The following is a 17,056-nucleotide window of genomic DNA, read 5'->3' on the forward strand; positions in this document are numbered from 1 at the left end:
TTAATCCCTTGGAAAAGGAAGATTTAACTGTTACCATTACTCCAGAGTGTAATACCAGATCTCATAGGTACAATGCAAGCATAAACCCTCCTCATGGCTTCATGTGGCACATAATTTAAGTGACTGTTCTATTATGAAGACAAACGCTCAGGACTATACCATGCATTGTATCACCATAAATCCACTGTAAAGCACTTCCCAAAGCCACGAAAAGAAACCCATACTCGTGAACGTGCCACTGCAGTAGAGACTACTGTTCAATTACTTTTTTGCAACATTATCAGAAATAACAGGCCCATTTCCCAAGATCCACCACATTCCCACTGAAATAAGTGAAATGGTTCAGATAGATGTGGATCGTAATGGATAAAATAATATTAACAACTACAGCGGATTAAAAATCAATCTCATTCTTAATGCTGAGTGTGGTTCTCTTCAAGTCAAACTTGAGATAAAACATCATGGAATGACTTGCTCTGTTGATCCCCAGGTTAAATCTATACCATATATAAAGACTGATGATGCCAGCCTTTAAGTGCTTTCACATTTTTCTCAGATGAAGTCTGTTTTAGGAAGAGAATCATAGAAATAATGGTTAATAAAAAATAAAACAAGACACACCAGGCAGGAGTTACTGTAGCCATTTCTAGGAGTCATATACAACTGGCCTGTTAAAAAAAAATTAGTTAATACAAACTGATGAACTGGAGACATGATGATTTTGAAGACTGATGGTTCTTTCTTGTGTTTGTAAACACTGTGTTTAGTATACTTGATAAACAAAGTATGTCCACAGTCCTAGCAGCATGAGGATGCTTCTAAAACAAAAAAAGTCAACAACAACAAAACCAGCTCAATTGTTTTGCAGCCTCTGGCAGTAACTGCTGTACATTTATACAAACCTCATAACCAGAACTTTTGAACATGAACTGCTCTGCAATGAGAAGACAAGCACCTTTCTCCCATGTGCAACTGAATGACTAACATCCATAAGATATATATTTTGCATCACCCAAACACTCCTTCTCACAGGACATAAATAATAACACATGATCTATTACACCAAAACCAAGCAAGTCTGCCAAGTAGTGATAGCAGCTACACAAAACGCTCCTTCTCTCCTCTGAGTTTTACCTCACACTGTAGCCTTCCTGTTGTCCTCCCTGGGTAATTATACCCATCCGGACAACATTCACAATTCCCAAAGCAGAGACAAAAAAAGTAGAATTAAGGTGATTAACTTGACGTGAGAACACAAAAACACATAAACACGGTCCAGCCTAATGCCATTATTTTTTTAAACTCCTCGCTAATACCAAGACTGATTCAGAGGAGTGTGTTTTAAAATATTCATAGTAGTCGAGTTGTCTCTTCCCTAGTACAACCCTTCCTTCTTCCTTCCTGATGCCTGATGTCTTCCCTCCCTGCATCATAACATGCTCACCTTCATGGCCCAGAGTCATGCCCTTATTTACACAAGTTGGTGTTTAAACAAAACCAACCTTACTCATGAGCAAAGTTCAAGTAAATGAGAAATAATAAAATCAGATCTACAAGATCAGCCATGTGAATAGATGCATAAGTAACTCTCCAGTGGTCATTCCAGCAGAGCCTGTGCCTCCACACAGGCAAAACAAATTGCAGGAACAAAGTCGTAACACTCTGGAGCAGCTACCATGTGACAATTCACTTAAAATTTGTGAACCCTGCGCTAACTTATGAGGAACAACTTGCACGAGAAAGAGTACTCATATACGCTGAAGTAAACAAGGCCGTGCCCTTCACTTTTTGTGTAAATCACCATGCACACGCATGGGGCTATAACACACTAAAATATTTTAATTAAAAAAAAAAAGTTTTCCCACATAGCAAGAGAAGTTTCCGAGAAAGTCCTTTGCATTATTAAGTCCCTAGAATGAGATAATATAAGGCGACGTGTCCTTTCTCCTTTGTATTTTTTCTTAACTATCTCGCATGCTTCAAAATGTGACTAATGAAGAGTAGACTCGTACAGAGATGTAACTTGGGGCAGCAGTAAGCTCAGACTGCGGAGTTTATGAACCAGCTTTTTCTTGCATTAAATACTAACTACGTTTGAGAGAGACAGCAGTACGCGATCCCACCAGCACAGCCGCCGTGCCCTCTCCGTAACCGCCGCTGCTCTTTCCCGGCCCGTCCCCGGGACCCCGCGGGCTCCGCTCGCCCCGGCAGGGGCGGGCGCCAGGTCCCGGCAGTGTCACCCCGGATTCTCGGCACGTGGCTTCTTTCGGAGGCTGCACCCCGGGACTGACGCCGGCCCGACCGAGCACCCGGCCTCCCGCGGCCCCGCTCCCGGGGCCACCGGCCACCGCCGGCGTCGCGGGGCCCCGGCCCGGCCCCGCTCACCTTCGCGCGGCGCCCGCCGCAGCGCCGCCGCCCCGCCGGGCACAGACGGACAGGCTCCAGCCGCGCCCCGCTTCAAAGCGACCGCAGCGGGGGCGAGGCCGCCCCGCGGCGGGGGCGGGACGCCCGGCGGAGCCGCCCGGCACCGGCACCGGCACCTGCGCCGTGAGGGAACGGCCCCCCCCGCCGGGCGGGGCGAGCGCGAGGAGGGGTCCTGACGGGGCACGCGCCGGGGCTCGTGAGACGGGGCAGGCGCGGGGCTCTCCAGGGCACGCGGTCGGCACGCGCGGGGCTCCTGGGGGGCGCGCTGGGGCCGCCGCCCCCCCCCCGGCCCTTGCGAATAACGCCGCGGCGGCCGGTCTCCCCTTTTTCCCGCTTTTTACCCCCTTTTCGTCCCATTTGCAGCCACCCTCGCACCAGTGCCGCCTCCCTCCCTGCCCTCTCCGCGGGGACCGTCCGCGTTTTAACATCCCCCTGCGAAAGAAACGCGTTTCCGGACAAGCGGCTCCGCTCCGCGGCGGGACAGCGGAGCGAGAAAAATAAAATATAAAGATCCGCTCTGAAGCCATTCCCCTGAGACACCATCCGGCCGGCGACGGCGGCCGCCACGCCGGTCGCCGCTGCCCCGTGGCGCTGCTCCCGGCAGAGGGCGGCCGAGGGCAGCGCCGCCGCGCCCGCCCGACCCCCGCCCCCGACGGCCGGCGCCGTCCTCGGTGCAGCCGCCAGCCGGCAGGGACGGGGCAGGGAGACGGGCGGCCGCTCGGGGGTGCCGGCACCGCCGGTCCCGCGGTCGTGCTGGGGCCGCAACAACGCGCCGTTACCGGCTGCCGCGTAGAGGGACGTCCCGCGGGTGCCGGCAGCAGCTGCTGCGTAAAATACGCCTGCGTGTGTACCAGACGGGGTGTCGCCCCTCCGCGACCTCCGCTAGCCGGCGGAACCTCCGCCTAGCGTTCCCACGTGGCACGGAGGGGGGGGAGGAAGCGCTCCCCCTGCGTGGCCTGTCCCCCGGGGCCAGGACACCCGGGGGGGACCCCTGACCGCGGCCCCCCCCAGCTCCGCCCGCCGCTTGCCGTCGTACCGGCGCCCGCCGCCAGCCGCGCCCGCGCGGGAATGCCGCTCACGGGGGGACGGACGCCGCGGGCCTTTCCCTGGGGTCGTCGGCCGGGCGGGGGCACACACCGGGCACAGCGCGGCAGAAGCGGCCGGGCCGAGCCGCAGCCCCGAGCGCTCGCCGGCGGGGGTCGGACCGCCCCGTCGGACCGCGCCGGCGGCAGCGGAGAGGGGCGGTGGCACGAGACGTACGACGGGGCCCAGGAAGGTGCCGGTGCCGGTGCCGGTGCCGGTGCCGGTGGGGTCCGTGGCGCTGCGCAGCCCCGCGCAGGGCGCGACCCCGCGGCCGCTCGTGCCCGCGCCCAGCGCCGCTCCCGTCCCGCGCCCCGCGAACCCGCGGGGATACGGCGCGGCCGGGCACCCCATTGGCTGTTGCTAGGTGACGTGCGCCGCGCCACGTGACCGGTGTTAAATGCCGTCCCGGCGGCGCGCGGCGCCGCAGAGCCCGTCCCGCTGGCGGCGGCGGGAGCGCGGCTGCCCGCCCCGGCCCGGCCCCGCGGGCGCGGAGCGCAGCGCAGCGCGGCGAGCATGGTGGCGCGGCCCTGACCGCCTCTCCCCGGTGGGGACGGCCGCGGGGGCGGCGGCGGCCCGTGCCCCGGCGGGCGGGGGCGCGGGATGACCGGGGTGCTGGAGAGCCTGGTGCCGGACATGCACGCCAGCCAGATCTCCGCCGGCAGCTACCACCAGCACGGCGGCCTGCACAAGCCGCAGGAGTCCCCCACGCTGCCCGTCTCCACGGCCACCGACAGCAGCTACTACACCAACCAGCAGCACGGGGCGGCGGGCGGACCGCCCTACGGCCCGGTGGGCTCCTACCCCTACGCGGGCGGCGGCACCGCCCCCTACTCCGCCAAGCCCGGCTACGATCTGGGCTACGCGAGCGCCTACGGCTCCTACGGGCCCTACGGCAGCAGGGCCTCTCCGGCCAACAACGACTCCGGTACGTCCGAGCCCCGGGGGGGGCGGCTCGGGGGAGCCGGCGGGAGCCGGGCGGCCCCTCCAGGCCCGGCGAAGAGGCGGTCGGGGCTCGGGACCCGGGGGGGGGGCCGGGAGGGCGCTCGTCCCCGGCGGGCCGCCGCGACGGGGCGGGCGGTGATGCCGCGCTGCGGGCAGGGCCCGGGGCGGGGGGAGCGCCTCTCCTCACCGGGGCCGCCGTTTGTGCCGCAGCAGAGAAGGAAGACTGCGAGCCGGAGATCAGGATCGTGAACGGGAAGCCGAAGAAAGTGCGGAAGCCCCGGACCATCTACTCCAGCTTCCAGCTGGCGGCTCTGCAGCGGCGCTTCCAGAAAACCCAGTACCTCGCCCTGCCCGAGAGAGCGGAGCTGGCGGCCTCCCTCGGCCTCACCCAGACACAGGTAGGGCTCTCCCGCCGCGGGGCCCCGGGCACGTCCCGCCCCGCCGGGGCCTCTCGCCCTCCGCAGGGTCGGATGCGGGCGCGGGAGGGGGGGCCGGCCCGCGGCGCCTCGACGGCGCGGGGGTGGGAGTGCGGGGGAAGCGGCCGCGCCGCCGAGGCAGCGCCGGGACCGCTCGGGGCTGCGAAAGCTGCTCGTCCCTGCCCCGCCGCGGGCGGCCCGGGCGCCGGGGCGGCCCCGCGGAGGGTGCGGCCGCCTGACGCCCCTCTCCCCCCCAGGTGAAGATCTGGTTTCAGAACCGCCGCTCCAAGTTCAAGAAGATGTGGAAGAGCGGCGAGATCCCGGCGGAGCCGCCCCCCCGCCGCAGCGCCTCGCCGCCGCCCCCCTCCTCGCCCCCCGCCTGGGACTTCGCTCCGCACCCGCGCACGGCGGGCGCCGCCGGCACCGCCAGCCCCAGCCCCGCCGCCGCCTTCCTCGGTAGCTACTCGTGGTACCCGCCGGCGCCCGGCGGCCCGGCACACCTGCCGGCGGCCGCCCCCCTCCCGCAGCCGGCGCAGCCCCCGCACCACCACGGCGGCGGCGGCATCTTCTAGGCGCCGCAGAGACTTGAGCCCGCGGGGCCGCGCCCGGCAGCCGCGGCGCACCGAGGTGCAGCACTGGTGTTTTGGTGAAGCCCGGCTCCGGCCGTCCCGGCGGAGAGGAGCCGCTCCGCGCCCCGTCCCGTCCCGTCGCGCCGCCGGCGGCGGGCCCCGCGTGCGCTCGGCCCCGCGGGGTCCGCCCTCCTGCCGCCAAAATAACCACGCTGCGGAACAAGCACCCACCTCCCCGCCGTCCGTCCCTCTTCCTCCTCCCCGGCTTTTTCATCAAACCACCGGTGCAGAACTTTAGTTAACTTTATTTTTTATTTTTTTAAAGTTGATAGGTGCCTTTGCGGATGACCTCACTTTGATGTTGGGGATTAAAAAAATAAAATGTTAAAAAAAAGAGATAAATAATTTTTATATGTAGATTTAAAACAAGAGCCTCCCGTGTTGAAGTTACCCTTTTTAGCCGTGAACGAAACCGTCCGGCGACGGGGGCCGGTCGCGGGGGCCCGGTGGCAGGCGGCGGTGCCGGCTCGGCTCTGCCTCTCCGGCGGGGGGGCTCCCGCCCGCGCGGTGCCTCCGGGCGGGTTTCGCGCCCCGACGGGGCCTCCCCGGGGCGGGCGCCGAGCGGCGGCGAGCCCTCCCCTCCGCCCCCACCCCCGCCGCCAACCCAGGCACTGGTCCTGCCCCTGCGCCGTTTGATGTCGAGTCGTGGAAAAAAAAAAACAAACAGGGTATTTTTGGTTATTTATTATGGAAAACTTAAACACTCTTTAATGTTTCTTTTACAATAAGCAGAGATTATTTAAATAAATTATTGTTTCCATGGTGCCCGCGCTGAGTTTCTTTGGGGATGGGGGAGGTTGGGGGTGTCGATCCGGACCCCGGCGTTCGCTGGGGGGAGAGCTGCGTCCCCTCCACCCCCTCCCCATTGCAACTGTTGCCGCAAGCCGGCAACCTCCCCCCTTCTTTCCCCCCTCTGCTTTCCCGTCTACAATAAAATCTCGTCCCTGCCAGTCTCCGCGGCGAGGCCATGAATCACTCAGCGCTGCCTGCAGCAGCCCAGAGCCGCCCCCCCCACCCCCCCCCGCCTGCTGGCGCCAGCGACATTTCGCCCGGGACTGGCTCCTGCCGTCTCCCAGACGGGCCAGAGGTGTTTGGGGAGGGCCGTGTCGGGGACCGGAGTACGCCTGCAGCTCGTCCCCGGGCGCAGCCCTGCCCCGGAGAAATTTCGCCTCCTCGCCATCGGTGGCTCCCAGGCCGGTAGCCTGCGTGGGAGCTTTGCTTGGGCCGGAGCTGGTGGCTTGCAGAGGTGGCCCTTCGAGGGCTGGAGGCACCGGCTGGACCTCTCCGGGATATGCCCCTGGAGGGCTGGACCCCTCAGGATGTACCCCCCTGGGATGTACCCCACGAGGGCTGGATCCCTCCAGGCTGAACCCCCTTCCAGGCTGCACCCCCTCCAAATTGCACCTCTTTGGGATGTATCCCTCGAGGGCTGGATGCCTCTAGGATGTAGCCCTCTGGGAGGCTCCGTACCCCTCCCTGCACCCCTCCGAGCTGAACCCCCTTCTAAGTTGCATCCCTCCGGGCTATCCCCCTCGGGACGTGCCCCTCCAAGCTGTAACCCTGAGGGATGTACCCCTGCGGGCTGCGTCCCTGGAGGTCCTGGCGGCTGGAAGAAGTAAAGGGAGGTGAGAGGGTGGTCTCTGCCCCTTGTCGCCCCGAGGGCCCCGCCAGCCTGGGAGGGTGCGGGGGGAGAGGGACGGGTGCGGAGCATCCCGCTGCAGACAAGATGATGAAGAGGCCCAGGCCAGCTCGCCCGGGGCAGGGAATGTGCTGCCCGGCCCGACCTCTCCCGACAGGCCTTGGCATGAGGAGCCCGGGCGGGGCCCGGGAAGGCGCGGGGAGAGGGGGGCCAGTCCCACAGAGGACACGCATGAGTGGGGGGCCCGGGAGGGCGGATTGCTCCTGAGAGCTTGGGGAAAGCTTGGAGGCGGCGTGGGGGGGCAGAGGGGCGATGGAGGCGTGAGGAAAAGAGAAAAAGGAGGGGGGGGGGGTGTTGGAGGACGAGAGAGGCGGCTGCAAAGGAGGCGAGAGGAGGGAGCGGGGCAGACAAAGGGGGAAGCGGCAGCTGCCCGCCGGCCCCGGCGCTGCCCCGGCGGCGCAGACGGGGAGGAGAGCCCGAGCCGCCCCGGGAAACAGCGGGGCCGGCACGTCCCGCACCTTTCCTCCGCGTCATCCCCCCCGCCGGCCGTGGGGAGACCCGGCGGCAGCGGCCTGGGCCGCCCGCTCGGGCCGGGAGCAAGGAGTTTCCCCGCTGGCGGGCGGCGAAGCGCTGGGCACGGAGCAGGGCGGGGGGGAGGCAGCGGGGCCGCCTCCAGAGACAGGCGGGGGCACGCGTGGCGAGCAGCACCGCGGAGCCCCCCGCCCCCGCTGTCTGGCACGGGCTGTGCTCCCGGCAGCGCGCGGTGCCTCCGCGGGCCCCGGCGGGGGGGGGGTGGGGGTAGGGGGCTGGGACACCCCTCTGCCAGGTGACAAGTTTTGCTAAACCGCTCGTCCGGGATGCAAGAGGAAATCGTGGGCGCAGGGCATGGCCGGGACGGGGACAGCCCCCCCCCCCCCGCCCCCCCCATCGCCTTTACAGGCACTTCTCGCTGTTAAACAAAGATCCCCTCAAACACCTGCCCCCCCGTCTCCTCCCCGCCGCCCCTCCTCGCCCAGCGACTCCAGCCGGGACGGGGGAGATCGTGGGCTGCCCCTGTTGCCCTCCGCGCGTTCCTTCTCCTATGTAGTTATTTATTATTTTAACATTTATTTATTAGTATTTAGTTGCTGCCTGCTAGCAGCAGCTCTCCCTGGGTGCCCGCGCCTGGTGTGTGCGTGGGGGTGTTCGCGCTTCACCCCGCAGCATCCCCGCAGCGCCCGGAGCCCTTCCAGGCTCTGCGTTTCGCCCGCTGCTCGCACGGCCTCGGGACGCGGCTCACGCCCTGCCGGGAACGGCGAAGGCAAGCGGCGGCATAGGCGCGCTGCACCTCCGCGCGCACCGTAGGTGCATACGTATAGATACGTGTGTGCTGGTAATCTGGTTTCTCACGCTCTTTTCCTGCCCGATAGGACGGGGCAGGCGCCGCGGTGAACCTTGTGCCCCGCACAAGGCGGCAGCTACGCGGGGCTCGGCCGCCCGCGGCCGGGAAGAGCGGCGGGGAGCAGGGCAGCCGAGGGGCGAGAGCTGCCCCTGCCTCCCCAGCACTCCGGGAAGGGCTGGGGGGCGCGGGCTGGGCCGATTCCGCCCTGCGTCCCGGCGCCGGCGGCCCCCCCCCCCCCCCCCCGTCGGACCCGGCCCCGGGCGGAGGCGGCCGAGTGGGGCCGGCCCCGGGGGGGCGGCCGGGGAAAGTGAGGGCTCCGCGGCCAGCCCGGTCCGGGGGGGCCGGCCCGGCAGCCGCCCGGGCGAGGGGCACCGTCCGCCTCCCCGGCGCACGGGCGGGGCCGGCCGGGCTTGTGCCGTGGGTAGGCAATTTACTCATTTGCCCCGGTGAAAAGAAAAAGCACGAGAAATTCAATTAAAGCGGCTCTGGCAAAAGGAGTTATTTGAGGCATGAATGTCTCCCCTAAAGCTGCAGCAATCATGTGGCATTAGACACTTCCGGAATCCTATAGCCAACTTGAAAAATCCCAGACCCCTTTTTTCCCTAATTTTTGCTCTGATCTGTAATTTTATCCACATTTGCACTAGTTTGAGCATTCTGGCTCTCCCATCTGAAAGCCTGCAATTACTATATAATTCTTCGCAATTTCACATGTCCTAATATGGACTGTAATTTTTGCGCAAGACAATTTCCTGCTATTTCAAGCATCAACATTGTCAAAGTTGTATGTACATAATAAATGGGAATATCAATGCATAGTTTTTAGCATAACATCTTGACTCCTCGATAATTATATCCGTTCGGAGCCTACGCAGAATTAGCCTGAATTGCATGGTAACTGCTGCTGCTTTAAAATTTTTAAAAATTACTCATAATTTTCCCAAAGATTACCAAGATCTCGAGTGCACAATGTCATCAGCGTAATGAAGAGTAAACATTTATGCTAATAATCTGCAATTTTTTTCATCAGCTATAAAGACAGAGGCTATATAGCAGAAAATTTCAGTCATATTCTGCAAGAGCAGAGCTGCAAAAAGGCTGCTGCGCTCAGAGGCATGTGCATCTCTGGGGGATCTCAATCCACATTTGCACTCTCAGGATATTATTATTGTGCTCGGCTTCTTTTTTTTTTTTCCCCCCCTTTCCTTCTCCCTCCCCGATCCTCTCCCTGTCTCTCACACTCTCTCGCTCCTGTAACTTTCGTAGCAAAAAGCCGCGCTCGGTCCTTTGGTGTGTTGTAAAGCAAAGACTTGTGTCCAGCGCCTCAGGGACTGAGGCGGAAGGTAAGGGTGGCGGCACAGGCTCCTTTCTCGCGGGGGTAGGTGAGTGCACGGGGCGCGACGTGGACGGGTGCCCCGCGCGGGCCGCGGCGGGGGAGCACCGGCAGCGGCTACGCCGGCCCCGTCTCCCCGCAGAACTCCCCGCCGGCGGCGCCAGGGCGAGGGCAGGGAGCGGGGCGCGGGGCCGGGCGGCGGGGATGCCGCGCACAGCCGCGGCCGGCCGCGCCGGGGCACCCCGCGGGCCGAGCCGAGCCGCGCCGCGCCGAGCCGCGCCGAGCCGCGGAGCGCTGCGCGGGCAGAGCGGCGCCGGGGCGGAGCGGGGGCACTCGCCGCCCGGGGCTGCGCGGGGGCCGGGGGCTGCCGGCGGCGGGGCGCGCTCATTTTCGGCGGTGGCCTCGCGGCGTGCGTTTGTCGGTTCCTCGCGAAGGGGCGCGTTGTGCCCGGTTGCCGGCCGGGAGCCGGGCGGCGGGAGGGGAGGGCAGCGGCGCGGGGGGGGAACATCGCGCTTTTTCCCCGGCGTGAGAGCGGCGGCGGTGGCGGGAGCGGGGCAGGCGGCCGGCGGCGGGGAGCGCGGAGCGGGCGGCGGCGGGGATTTCTTATCCCCCCTGTCAAACGAAGGGAGCAAATTCCGAATGCGAACGGGCTTGGGCTCTGATACTTGATTTTTTTCTAGTTTCAGGGGCCGCTCTGTGCTCTGCAATTAGATTGACACATGTACAACATCCCCAGCCATTCGAGGGGGTTCGCAGGGACACTCCAAAGGGATTTTTTTTTTCCCTTTTTCTTTTTGGGTGGAAGATATTAAAGAGGTATCTGTTGTTTGGCAATTTTGCTAAGTCTGTCTTCATTACTTCAACATTGTGCATTTGCTAATTTGGAAGCCCCTTCCTATTGACAGCTCTGCTCCATACACCTGCAAGCAATTTGCAGAGCTCCAATATAGGAGAATTGCAGAGATGGCAGCTCGCACCTATTTTATTTTTTTTTCTTCGCTTTTCTCAATGCACAGCAAATTTGGCTTTCAGTGCGTTATCTCTTTTGTTAATGCAAAAAGATTCCCTGGGCGAAAAAATTGCTCATAATTACCAGAGAGATGGGGAAACTGCATTAGAATAAATAAACCTGAAATTACTGTAATTATGTTGTGTTTGATGGGCTCGGCTTGTAATCAAGAAGAGAATACAGTGAAATGATGCTGACCCTCTTGGGTTTGCAGCTGTACGCGCACTTTGGGGTCTTTTTTTGCAGAAAAGAGTCATTTTGATCATCATTAAGCTGTGTGTAACCTATTTCAGAAGTGTTTGAAAATGAGGGGCACTTTTTTTTTCCCAACAAGGAAAAAATATATCCCAAAATTACATTTTGCCATTTACGGGCTCATCCATAAGGTTGTGTTTGCGGGGTGACAATTGTTAAAGGTATAATATTCGAAATCAGGACTTAATCATTGTAATGAGGTATTGTTTCAATATAAGCACCTTTGGATTATTCATAGTTTAATTAATATCCTCATTATGAAAATCTTCGAATCAGATATTTGATGAACTACTTGTCAGCAACAAGGCAGAATTAATTAGGCCTGTATTGAGATTAACATTTTCAAATGTACAATTATAATAGGCTCTAACTCAAGACCGCCTCGCTGAGAGAAAACTAATAATTTCTCTATTTGAACTGTTAGCAAGACGTTATTGAATTAGGAGAAGCTGATATATCTTTAAAGCGCGCCGAGCTTGCTTGACCACCCCGTTCCTCTCCGGTCAAAGGCGTTCGGGCTCTGGCCGCAGCCGCCGCGGCAGCTGCGCGGGCCCCGGGGCACTCCCGCTCCGCCCCGGGCTTCGGGCTGCCCGGCACCGGCCCCGGGCCGCGGCACCGCGGGACAGACAGGGCTGGGAAGTATTTTCCGGGCCGGATCCAGCACCCCCGCGGGCCTCCCTGGGCGCGCCGCCGCTGGCCGCCGCGCCGCGTGTGCGCGCCTGGGCGCACACTGCGCTGCCGCGCACCGCACCGGCTGCGCGCCCGCCCCGCGCACGGGGCAGCGGGTGCGTGCGGCGGCGCATGGCGGGGCGGGTGAGCGTTGCCCCTGCGGGGCTGCACACCCGCTCCCCCGCGGAACCTGCGCGCATTGCCGCGCACGGCCAGCCGGCCGAGCCCAGCCGCTCCTCTCCGCTCCGCAGCCCCTCACCCCCCGCGGTGGCCGCGGGCTGTGCCCGGTGCCGGGCCGCCCCGGGGAGCGGGACGGCTGAGCCCGGCGCTGGGCTAGCCGCGGCGGCACCGGGCGGCGGGACGGCTCCGCCGCCGTGGGGATGCGCGGCTCGGGCAGCCGGCCCGGCTGTCGGGGCGGGGGCCGGGGCTGTCCCGGCCCGCCCGCATCCCCCTCCTGGCCCAGCGGCTGTTCCCGGGACCCCCCGGCCCCGAGCCGCCCCGCCGCGGAGCGCCCCGCGGCCATCGCCACGTCCGCCGCCGCCTGGCTGGGCCCGGCCGGGCACACCCGGGGACAGGCTGCCCGGCCCGGGCCGCGCCGCCCCCTGCCCCCGCCGCGCCTCCCGGTTACGGCCACCGCCGTCCCGCGGCGGAGCGCGGATCCGGGCCCGGGCCCCGCGCCCGGCCGCGCTAGGAGACAGGGAGCACGCGTGTCTCTTTTTCCAAACCATAATTTTACTGTCTCAAAGAAACTTTATAACTTATGTACAAAGATTTGTGTGGTTTTTTTCCTTTCCTTCCCCAGATACAAAGCAATAAGTTAACATTCTCAATATAAAACTAAACTTTGACATATAGAACACTAAACACAGCCGAGCTCAGTTTATCACATCTTCCGAGTTTCACAAGTAAAATGTCAAGATCTCAGTACACAAAGCATCATGTTTTACAGCCACACGAAACAGAACGGAAATAATAATAATAATTAAAAAAGGGGCTAAATTTGTGCAACATGTTTACAGAACAATAATAATAATAATAATAATTAAGAATAAAATATGTACAGCGAGTAGCTCCTGCACGTCGGTTTGTGCATTTCGACTTCGGGCCGGCTTTCCGCGGGGAAGCCTCGCCGGGGCTGCGCGGAGCTGCGCGGCTCCGCCCGCCCGCCCGCCCGGCGGGTCCCCCCCGCCGCCGCCGCCGCGGCCCTCGGGGCTCTCGTTCCGTCCTCCGCGCCTTGCTTCACCTCAGCAAAGCGCTCGGCAGCTGCTGCGATTCCACTTCAGAGTACCGAACAATGTGCATTTATTTCCTTTGTTAAATACGCGAGAAATGCAAATCATTGGGACCAGGCCTCTCCACACCAGCGAAGTATAAAAGTTATTGTAAAAGTTAAAAATCGCATCCTTCTCTTGGGGTGATTTTGGGGGGGGCCGGGGCCGAGGCCGGGGGACCGCGTGTGGTTTTGTTTAAAGTAAACTGTGCGTCCGAGCAGTGCCCGCAGCAAGCCGGGTTGTCCGTTTGTTTCTAGCACTCTCGTAGTGGTAATTTAAATCAATAAATAAACCCCCTGTCTTTCGCTTTTAACAACAACAAAAAATACACGGATGGATAGTTAAAGGTACAGAAAATGTCGAGGGAAAGAAGCTCTGGAAATCGTACGGCTTCCTTCCCCCTTGCAGTTGAAGAGACCGTCAGACCGGGGTAGTAAATAAATGACCTACATTTCAACAGACACAGACAGACAGACAGGACAGAGGAGAGGGCTTCCCCCCCACAAACATCTTTTGCTGATCGTCCCACAAAGCCGCGGCCGGCGCTCGCTCTGCTCCCAGGCTGTTGTGCGGTGCTCGGGGCCGCTCCGTCAGCTGTCGGCGGTGGGAACCGGCCCGCATCGCATCTGTGCTCCGCGGCACCGAGCTACAGTGCAGCGTCCTAACGGCTGGATGGGCAAGAGGCCTCCTGTTTGTTCGTTTGCTTGGGTTTCTTTTGTGTTTTTCCTCTCCCTCTCTCTTCCCCCCTCTTTTTTTTTTTTTTCCTTTTTTCCCCTTTCCTTTTATTTTGCTTAATTTTTTTTTTCTCTCGTAATAATTTTAATTCTTTTCGGGACCGATAGTGCTTGCGGTAGGGGAAAACGGGTTTATAATCACATCAGCTGCGGCTGCTGCATAGCTTCTTGGTGAGCCGAAGGATACCACGACGTGTAGCTGGGGATGTAGGTGCCCGGGGTCCCCGACGAGGCCTTACCGGAGGCGGAGGTGGTGTTCCACACCGGGGGCACCGGTGGCGAGCTGCCCGAGAGAGCCCTGCCGTTGGTCAAGGCGCTGCTCTCCAGGGCGGCCCCTCCTTGCTTCATCAGCTTCTTGAATTTGGAGCGCTTGTTCTGAAACCAAATCTTCACCTGCAAACGGGAACGGGACAGGGCTCAGCATCCCTCGCTACGGTCCAGCATCCCCCCTCCCCCTCCCTCCCGGGGGTCCGACGGACCCCCCGCGCCCGGCGGCCCCCCGGCTTCTCTCCCTTCCCCCCACCGTGGCTGCTGTGCCCGTTGCCATTTCGTGATGCCAAGCCACCCGGTAAGAGCCCCCCGCCCGCCCCGCCGCGGAGGCGCAGCCGGTGCCGCGGAGGCCCCCGCGGGGGCCTCCGCGGCACCGGCTGCGCCTCCGCGGCGGGGCGGGCGTCGCGCCGGGCCCCGTTGCCCGCGGTTGCGACCCGTCTGTATCACGCGTGGGGTCTCCCACGCTGGCGGTGGGGACAAGGAGAGGACACGGGAGAGGGGCCGGCTCCTTCGGAGCTGTACCTGGGTCTGGGTGAGTCCCAGAGATGCTGCGAGCTCGGCTCTTTCGGGGAGAGCCAGGTACTGAGTTTGCTGGAACCTCCTGTTCAAAGCCTGCAGCTGCAAACTGGAATAAATAGTCCTGGGTTTGCGGATTTTTTTCCCTTTCCCATTAAAGCGAACTTCCCCTCCTTCTACCACAGTGCTTTTCTCCGATTCGGCCCCTACAAACCACAAACGATGCAGAATAAATAATAATAATAGCAGCAATAGTAATAATAGCAGTAACAGCAACAGCAGCGGCAATAGTGACAATAACAGCAGCGACATCAACAATAACAGTAATGAGGAGGAAGAAAAGTGAAGCTCGAGTAAAGCTAACAAAGGCTCCGGGCGATTATGGCAGCCCAGGCTTCTTCCCAGAGAAAGTTTGCTATTTTTACAGGCTGCAGTTTAGGTTTAATTACCCTTAATTGCATACATTGTTTATAGCGCTACGCAATAAATAATTACGAAGACTAATACTTGCACATCTGGGTTGATTTCTTTTCCAGCCGGGCATTGTGTGCTCTGTGTACTGCTCCCCTGTGATCCTCAGCCTCTCCTGACTAATATTTTGTAATTTAATTTAATTTTTCCCCCCCCGATAGATTTTTTTTTGATACAAGCACCCTCCCTCCCTCCTTGCCTTCCCTCCCCCCTCCCCCCCCCTCCCCAAAGCCGAGTGCACCTACCTGTCTCCTCTAACCGGGTCTGAGTCAGGCTGGAGCTGTTGGGGTAGGACTGCACTGAACTGATGTAGGGGTTGGTCGAGTGGCTGCTGACCGAGTTGACATAGGGGTAGCCCAGCGGTCGGGAGAAGGACGAAGCTGTGCTGTACGAGCTGTCAGGCTGAGAGTGGCCCGCGGAGTGTAAACAGTGCATGGAATAGTGTCCGTGGGACATGGGAGAAGGAGACATTTGCTGGCTGGGCGGCCCAAACTCCATAAAGACAGCCTTCCCTGAGACGGGGCTATTTAGACTCTCTGGCATGGTAGTCATGGTCATTTCTTGCCGCTGGGTCTGTGTGTGTGCTCTCTCTTCAGCTTGCCTTTTTGGGGTCTGTTGTGTTTCTCAGGACAGGAAAGAACCCAATTTAAGCGGAACAGGGTTTTTCACTTTCCATTCATAAGAAAATGGAGTTTGTCTCTTTGAAAAGTCTAAGCATGATGCTGTAGATCTACACAAACTCGCCTAAAAGCTTTGACTCAGCCAAGTCTATGAATATTCATGAGCTGGCGGAGCTGATTGGTCCGCCGTCTTGCATAATCGCTTTGGATTGGTCCAAGGCGCTCGGGGCTCGCCCGGACCCCGGTGAGCGCGGAGAGCCGGGCTGGCAGCGCCGCGCGTCCCCGAGCGCCGGCCGCACGCCCCGACGGCACCGGCAGCACCGCTCGGCGGCCTCCGCCCCGCTCCGCCGGCTCCCCGGCACCGCTCCCGGCCGGCCTTGGCCGAGGAGCCGCCCGGCCCCCCGCTCCCATCGCGGGCCGCCCTCTCCCGCCGCCGGCGACGGCGGGCGCCGAGCCGGGGCACGGCAGGAGGCAGCGCACCTCCCTCCGCTCCTCTCCTCCGCCCCTCGCCGCGGCGGGGACGGCAGCCGCGTCCGCCGGCCCGCGTGGGCTGCGGGGGTGCCGGCCCGCCGCGCCGGCCCCGCTCCGGCAGACGGCGGCGGGACCCGCGGACAAAGCGGCCCCCTGCGCGGGCGCGCAGCGGCTATCCGGTCCGGCCTGCGGGTCCCAGCGCCGCCCGCACCTCCGGAACGCGCCGCTCGGTTATCGCCGTTCCTGTTCTCACAAGGGAAAAAAACCCCAAATCCAACGAAACAAAAATCGCCTTGAATGGGCCAAACGGCGCATTTGAGCTGAAAATGTAAACTTCCGCGTGCGTGAGCGGTAAATGAGGTGGGACTTGGGAGATCCTCCCCAGAAAGCCCACGATGAATCCCAAATTACTTTGTTAGATAATTAGAAAGTGTTGGTAATTATTTCTTTCATAATTCAGCGGTGTGACTGTAACAGGAAAATGATCTTGTGAAAGTTCACACGTGCAGATGTATTACTTACTGATTCATTTGATTAAATGCTAGTCTCAAGTGCTCTGATCCACAGCTGAAGGCGGCCCCATTAGCATAACACTGATGTTTAATTTTCATACGCATAATTAGCCATATATTTAACACTAATAGCAACATGCAGCCTTTCAGCATTAAACAGCCTGGGATTTGATCTGGCCTGGGCTGAACTTTCCCGGTTACACCTAGGCTGTCTAGGGTGCGCAGTTATCACCGCACCACATCTATGTAATCAAGCACATTTTGGCAAAGGGAGAACACCAATAAAAGCGAACACTCAAAACAAATCGCAGCGCTGATGTCGTTAGCGGTGCTAGCGCCGACCTGCCTTTCCCCGCCGCCGCCGCCGCCGCCGGGGAAGCGGGGCTGGGGCACCCCGGCAGCGGCCGCACG

General features: G+C 61.0%; 2 protein-coding genes across 3 annotated transcripts; one reads left to right on the plus strand and one right to left on the minus strand.

The window, feature by feature from the left end:
- Positions 1 to 3,925: 3,925 nt before the first annotated feature.
- On the plus strand, positions 3,926 to 6,247 carry DLX2 (distal-less homeobox 2). 2 transcript variants are annotated; one of them, XM_075512159.1, is made up of 3 exons: positions 3,926 to 4,432; positions 4,660 to 4,847; positions 5,123 to 6,247. In XM_075512159.1, the coding sequence occupies exons 1-3, from the start codon at positions 4,108 to 4,110 to the stop codon at positions 5,435 to 5,437; spliced, it is 828 nt and encodes a 275-aa protein (XP_075368274.1). In that variant the 5' UTR covers positions 3,926 to 4,107; the 3' UTR covers positions 5,438 to 6,247. The 2 variants fall into 2 exon arrangements, with proteins under 2 accessions (XP_075368274.1, XP_075368276.1); XM_075512161.1 differs by having other exon boundaries at positions 4,663 to 4,847.
- Positions 6,248 to 12,585: 6,338 nt separating this feature from the next.
- On the minus strand, positions 12,586 to 15,938 carry DLX1 (distal-less homeobox 1). Its single transcript, XM_075511659.1, has 3 exons — positions 15,288 to 15,938; positions 14,578 to 14,777; positions 12,586 to 14,178 (listed from the first exon to the last, which is right to left on the minus strand). The coding sequence occupies exons 1-3, from the start codon at positions 15,598 to 15,600 to the stop codon at positions 13,924 to 13,926; spliced, it is 768 nt and encodes a 255-aa protein (XP_075367774.1). The 5' UTR covers positions 15,601 to 15,938; the 3' UTR covers positions 12,586 to 13,923.
- Between the last annotated feature and the right edge of the window lie 1,118 nt (positions 15,939 to 17,056).

Source organism: Mycteria americana, chromosome 9, assembly GCF_035582795.1.
Source record: "Mycteria americana isolate JAX WOST 10 ecotype Jacksonville Zoo and Gardens chromosome 9, USCA_MyAme_1.0, whole genome shotgun sequence".
Classification (NCBI taxonomy): Eukaryota; Metazoa; Chordata; class Aves; order Ciconiiformes; family Ciconiidae; genus Mycteria; species Mycteria americana.

Bases quoted from the DNA above. Each gene is read 5' to 3' on its own strand.
- DLX2 (XM_075512159.1), top strand. From the start codon at position 4,108: ATGACCGGGGTGCTGGAGAGCCTGGTGCCGGACATGCACGCCAGCCAG. The intron at 4,433-4,659 runs GTACGTCCGAGC...TTTGTGCCGCAG, and splicing joins TCCGGCCAACAACGACTCCG to CAGAGAAGGAAGACTGCGAG. The intron at 4,848-5,122 runs GTAGGGCTCTCC...TCTCCCCCCCAG, and splicing joins TCGGCCTCACCCAGACACAG to GTGAAGATCTGGTTTCAGAA.
- DLX1 (XM_075511659.1), bottom strand. From the start codon at position 15,600: ATGACCATGACTACCATGCCAGAGAGTCTAAATAGCCCCGTCTCAGGG. The intron at 14,778-15,287 runs GTAGGTGCACTC...TGTGGTTTGTAG, and splicing joins GACCCGGTTAGAGGAGACAG to GGGCCGAATCGGAGAAAAGC. The intron at 14,179-14,577 runs GTACAGCTCCGA...TCCCGTTTGCAG, and splicing joins TGGGACTCACCCAGACCCAG to GTGAAGATTTGGTTTCAGAA.